This window comes from Elephas maximus, chromosome X, assembly GCF_024166365.1.
Source record: "Elephas maximus indicus isolate mEleMax1 chromosome X, mEleMax1 primary haplotype, whole genome shotgun sequence".
In the NCBI taxonomy this organism is placed as follows: Eukaryota; Metazoa; Chordata; class Mammalia; order Proboscidea; family Elephantidae; genus Elephas; species Elephas maximus.
This window is the reverse complement of record NC_064846.1, coordinates 2,936,974-2,942,506: the sequence shown is the minus strand read 5'-3', so window position 1 is coordinate 2,942,506 and position 5,533 is coordinate 2,936,974. Positions and strand designations below refer to the sequence as shown.

Sequence of the window (5,533 nt, the reverse complement as noted above, 5' to 3'; positions counted from 1 at the left end):
ATTCAAGTGTGAACACATGCACACCACACATACCCACATGCACACATGCACACCACACATGCAATGACATGCACATGTTTACACAGACATCTGCACACCACACACACGCATGTCCACACATGAAATCACATCCTGAGACTGCACACACGCACGCACACACGTGCATACACTCAAGCTGTGTGTCTAGAGCACCCCCGCCCCCGGATCCCAGGGACTCTTCGCCCCTCTCTCGAAGGCTTTCCTCTGTGACCAGACCCACCCAGCTGGCAGCAGTCTGCAGAAAGATCCCAAATTGACATGGGGCTTGAGAGGACTTCTCAGCCAGGGATGTTGCTCCCTGCTGTGCATACCAGGCTGGGGGCTCCCCTCTCTCTGCCAGACTGGCTCCCCCTCAGCCTTCAGCCACAGCACTCCGTTCCCAGAGACGGGAGGCCGAGGCTCACTCGCTCTGTCCCTGGCCCCCAGGCCCTGTACCTTGAGCTCCCCAAGCCTAGAGCACGCTAGCCCTCCCGACTTTCATCCAGACCTGCCCAGTCCTGTGGGCCCCCATTCTCCTCCAGAGGCTCTGCCCCACACCGGGCCAGAGGTGGACAGCAGCTCTTGGTTCCACAGTGGCCTTGGGAATGAGGGAGAAATGGAAGGGACCCAGACTGCCAGAGGGCTTGAGCACCCAGCAGCTTCTCCTGGCTTTCCTCTGAAAGGAGAAAGGCGGGTGTGCGCGTGGCCACCCCCGTGCCCCCAGAAGGCAGCCTGGGAGCCCAGCCCGGCCTGTCTATCCTTGCCTGCCAAGCCCCACGCCCCGGTGGAAGGGCAGGGGCCAGGCCAAAGCCACTTTGCTAAGCCAGGCGGAGGGCTGGGTGGTGCCATAAGTGGAAACGTACAGAGCAGTTGGCTTTGGTGCTAGGTGTATCCCACCGTTTGAGAAGTAAAGACTTCCCGTGTGAAGTGGTAGAAAATGTTATTGCTGAACTTGATCATCTCTGGGGATGGGCAGGGCTTACCCATTCCCCAAATTTCCTCACTGGGTGAGTTGTGGGCATGGTCACCATCACGTGTCCAATCTGTGACAACTCTCTGGGGCTGAAAGAATGCACAGCACCAGTTGGGAAGTGGGACAAGCCTCTTTCCTGTTACGCTTCCTTCGAAGAGGGCCGGGGGCTTGGTCACACGGCACTGCCCAGGGGAGGCTGGGAACTTCAGGGGGACTGTCCTAGAAACAACGGAGTAACAGCAGGGCTTGTGGGGCAGAATTGGCCCCTTCGGTAAATGTATGTGTTCGCACCCATTCTCCCAGAAGCCACACAAGTACCTAGAAACTTGCAGTTGCTAAATAGTCTCTTGTCGTCGCTGCTTAACGGCCAGATTTTCATGCTTTAGGGTATCTCAAATTAAAACACATTTAGAGTTTTTCCCACAAACAGTACCATCAAACTGGCTTTCTCACCAAAGGGGCTGGTGGCCTCTTGGGCAGGACACTTGTTGCATGTTGCCACCCTGTGCATCAGGACGGTTTAGCAGCTCTGATCCCCAAGCACTAGGTGCCAATGGCATCTTCCCACCAGCATCACCCCATCCTTTTCCGGATGGCCCAGGGGAGAGGACCATCCCAAGCTGAGCACCAGCAGAACTCCAAAATATTAAAATTCACCTTGAAAATAGAAGAAAAGCCCTCCTTGTGTCACAGCCTGCTAGTCTCAGTGGGGGATGGCTCCACGGGACCAGGCAGGGATCATTTTCTGCCCCCATCCCCATCCGAAGCAGGCCCTCCCCTCCGCTGCCCACAGCAGAGGCAAGACTCAGCGGAAACACTCAGTCAGATTTATTGAAAAGAAACACTGCAACCGTTGAAGGGAAAGGAATCACAACAGAGGGAACATGTAACCACCAATAGAGGCCACGAGGCCTCGCTCCTCCTGGGGTCCCTGATGGGAACCTCAGGCACCCCCACACCGCGGCCCTACCCCTGCCACCTCTGCCTGCCTGAGGGCCCCAGGCTCTGCCTCCTGTCAGTACCATGGACTCTGGCAACGTCCGCTCACTTTGGGGGACCCCTCCCTAGCCCACTTGCCGGGGCATGGCCCTGTCCTGTGCGCCCACGGGACAGGCAGAGAACAACACTGGAAAACATAGCAAAGAATACACCAACATGCCAAGGAAACTGAGTCACAAGCAGCAGCAGGGACGGAGCTTCCCAAAGCCTGCCCCATCCTTGGGCCAACCTAGCTTCTTGGTCATGGGGTGAGGGTTACCACTCCCTGGGCCAGGCCCTCAGGCCCACTGCCCGGACCTCCCGGGCCTGCCCCTGGAGCACTGCCCCCCGGAGCTGGGGCAGGAGCGCTTTCATCTTCCTCGGTGTTGTGAACAGCCTTATTGGCCTCTTCAGCGGCCAGGACGTCCTGGCTGGTGTCTTCGCTGACTGGAACGACCAGGGCGGCATCTTCACTGGCCGGGACGGCCTCGACAGAATCTTTGCTGGCCGAGACGGCCTGGGCGGCGTCTTCACTGGCTGGGACAGCCTGGCTGGTGTCTTCACTGGCCAGGGTGGCCTGGTCGGCATCTTCACTGGCCTGGGCAGCATCTTCACTGGTTGGGGCGGCCTGGGCGGGATCTTCGGTGGCCAGGGCGGCCTGGGTGGCATCTTCGGTGGCCAGGGTGGCCTGGGCGGCGTCTTCACTGGCCTGGGCGGGATCTTCACTGGCCAGGGCGGCCTGGGCGGCATCTTCACTGGCCTGGGTGGGATCTTCGGTGGCCGGGGCGGCCTGGGCTGTGTCTTCGGTGGCCGGGGCGGCCTGGGTGGCGTCTTCACTGGCCAGGGTGGCCTGGCCAGCATCTTCACTGGCCGGGGCGGCCTGGGCGGCGTCTTTGGTGGCCAGGGTCGCCTGGGCAGCCTCATCACTGGCTGGGGCGGCATCTTCGCTGGCTGATGCCTCCTCGGCGGACTCTTCATTGCCTGGGGTGGCCTGGATGACGGCTGGGGCTCCACCGCCTGCATGGGCCTCTTCCTCCGCCTGGGATGGCTCCCTCCTGGCATGGGCAGCCTCCCATGCCTCAGTCTCCCGAATGAGCCGTAGCAGCGCCATGAAGCCAGGAGGCTGCCCCTCCATGCGCATCCTCCTCAGCTTGTTGTACAGCGTGCGATTGGGGTGAGCTCGCATCAGCACCTGCCGCGCACGCACCTGGTCTGCGATGGCCGGGTGCACCGCCCCCTTCTCCACGGCTGTCTGCAGCAGGCCTTCCTGGCGAATCACATAGGCAAACAGGCTCTCCCCGGGCTCCTGGGCGCAGGTGAGGAACTTGAGCCGCGCAGTCACACGCGTGTCCTGGGTCCCAAACACCTGTACCAGCGCAACCAGGCAGTCCTGCACCGGGAGGTCAGGGTCTTCTGCCAGGAGGCCACACAGGAGGTCCAGGGCCGGGCCGCTCAGGCACTCCACCAGCCTCCTCCTCCTCTCCCTCTCCGACACGTGGCGCCACAAGTATAGTATGTCATAAGTGTGGTCCAGCCAGCTCTCAAAGGGCTCTTCCCCAGGGCCAGGCTCTTCTCGCCCCGAAAAAGGTCTCAGTTCCTGGTAGGCCAGGCTCTCCAGCACGGGTTGCAGGGCGTGTCTCCACTGCTGGGCCCAGGCCTCCGCCTCGTCTGTGCCCCCTGCCTCACCTAGGGCTGCTGCCATACCTAGCGCTCCTGCCACATCCTCATAGCCTGCATCTCCTGCGGCCCCCACCTCACCTGGGGCCCCCGCCACACCTGGGGCCCCCGCCTCACCTGGGGCCCCCGCCTCACCTGGGGCCCCCACCTCACCTGGGGCCCCCACCTCACCTGCATCTCTCGCCTCACCTGGGGCCCCCACCTCATCTGGGGCCCTCGCCTCACCTGCACCTCTCACCTCACCTGGGGCCCCCCCCTCACCTGGGCCCCCCCCCTCACCTGCACCTCTTGCCTCACCTGGGGCTCCCACCTCACCTGGGGTCCCTGCCTCACCTGCACCTCTCACCTCACCTGGGGCCCCCGCCTCGCCCGGGATCCCCACCTCACCCGGGGCCCCGGCCTCGCCTGGGGCCCCTAGCTCACCTGCAGCTTCTGCCACATTCTCAGCTCCTGCCTCACCTGCAGCTCTTGACGCACATGTTGCTCCTGCCTCACCTGGGGCCCCTGGCACATTTTCAGCTCCTGCCTCACCTTGGGCTCCTACCATACCTGCGGCTCCTCCTTCAGCTGGGATTTCTGCCTCATCTGAGACCCCTGTCTCAGCTCCTGCCACACCTGCAGCTTCTGCCTCAACTGCGATTCCTGCCTCACTTGCCCCTCTGGCTGCGTCTTGCCCCTGAGGCTGTACGAGGAAAGCAGGTGTGTCCTCTAACTCAGCATGAGGGACCTGGGACAGGCAGATTACCCTCCAGGGCCCCCCTCTGCCTGGTATCTGTTGGGGGATCAAGCTGCGGTTTAAGTAGTCATCAAATTCGACCAAGACAACCTCGGTTCCCAGCTCCTCTCTGAAGACCTTGCCCAGCACGCGGTACCTGCCCAGGGGCATCAGGGCATCCCGCAGGGCCTCTTGGAATTCGTCCTCCTCGCAGTCTTCCGGGATGCCCAAGAGGAGCAGCGAGCGCTGTGTGTTCACGCCCATCTGCCTGCACCAGTCCCGCAGCATTGCCAGCGACATGGCCTTGGACCTGGGGGACAACCAGATGGGGGGTGAGTCGTGGTTTCCCTGGCCTGTGGACGCACTGCCCAGGCCCAGTTCCTGTTGCCCACAGATATGTCAAGGCCTCCCTCTCTCCCTACCTCCCTCCACTCTAACTGCTGCAATTCACGCCTCCCTCCCACAACCAGGAGCCTGGATCTCCTCCCCCTCCCTTGTTCTGTTTTGTTATTGTGTGTGTGTGTGTGTGTGTGTGTGTGTGTTTAAGAAAGTTTATCATTAATAACTTCCTTTACAAGATATGTTGTTTTGTTGTTAGTTGCCGTCGAACGCATTTCTGACTCATAGAGGCCTCATGTGACAGAGGAGAACTGCCCCATAAAGTTTTCTAGAATGTCATCTTTCCAGAAGCAGATCACCAGGTCTTTCTCCCACACAGCCTCTGGGTGGATTCGAACTGCCAACCTTTTGGTTAGTGGCCAAGCACTTAACCTTACAAGATATGGAGCTATTTATGTTTCCTATTTGATCCGGTATCAGTTTTGGTAAGTTGCTTTTTTTCCAAAGAGTTTGTCAATTTTATCTAAGTTGTCAAAATTATTGGCATAAAATTGTTCCTAATATTCCCTGATTATCCTTTTAATGTCTACATGATCTGTAGTAAAAACCCCTTTCGTTCCTGATATTGGTGATTACTGTTCTCTTTTTTCTGGATTAGTTTTGCTAAAGAAGTTTATCAGCTTTGTTACTCTTCCAAAGTACCTACTTGTGGCTTTGTTAATAGTCTCTAAGTTTGTTTTTTATTTCACTGACTTCTGATCTTATCACTGTTATTTCTTTCCTTCTACTTATCTAAGGTTTACCTTGCTCTTCTTTTTCTGGCTTCTTCAGAT

At 58.9% G+C, this 5,533-nt stretch overlaps 1 protein-coding gene across 1 annotated transcript; it reads right to left on the bottom strand.

Moving 5' to 3' along the window:
* Positions 1 to 2,231: 2,231 nt before the first annotated feature.
* LOC126069503 (paraneoplastic antigen Ma6E-like) lies at positions 2,232 to 4,661 on the bottom strand. Its single transcript, XM_049872953.1, has 3 exons — positions 4,298 to 4,661; positions 3,728 to 4,213; positions 2,232 to 3,673 (listed from the first exon to the last, which is right to left on the bottom strand). Exons 1-3 carry the CDS (start codon positions 4,659 to 4,661, stop codon positions 2,232 to 2,234), a joined length of 2,292 nt encoding a protein of 763 aa, XP_049728910.1.
* Between the last annotated feature and the right edge of the window lie 872 nt (positions 4,662 to 5,533).

Bases quoted from the DNA above. Each gene is read 5' to 3' on its own strand.
- LOC126069503 (XM_049872953.1), bottom strand. From the start codon at position 4,661: ATGTCGCTGGCAATGCTGCGGGACTGGTGCAGGCAGATGGGCGTGAAC. The intron at 4,214-4,297 runs GTGAGGCAGGAA...CAGAAATCCCAG, and splicing joins AGACGCAGCCAGAGGGGCAA to CTGAAGGAGGAGCCGCAGGT. The intron at 3,674-3,727 runs GTGAGGTGGGGG...CAGGAGCGCTAG, and splicing joins AGGTGTGGCGGGGGCCCCAG to GTATGGCAGCAGCCCTAGGT.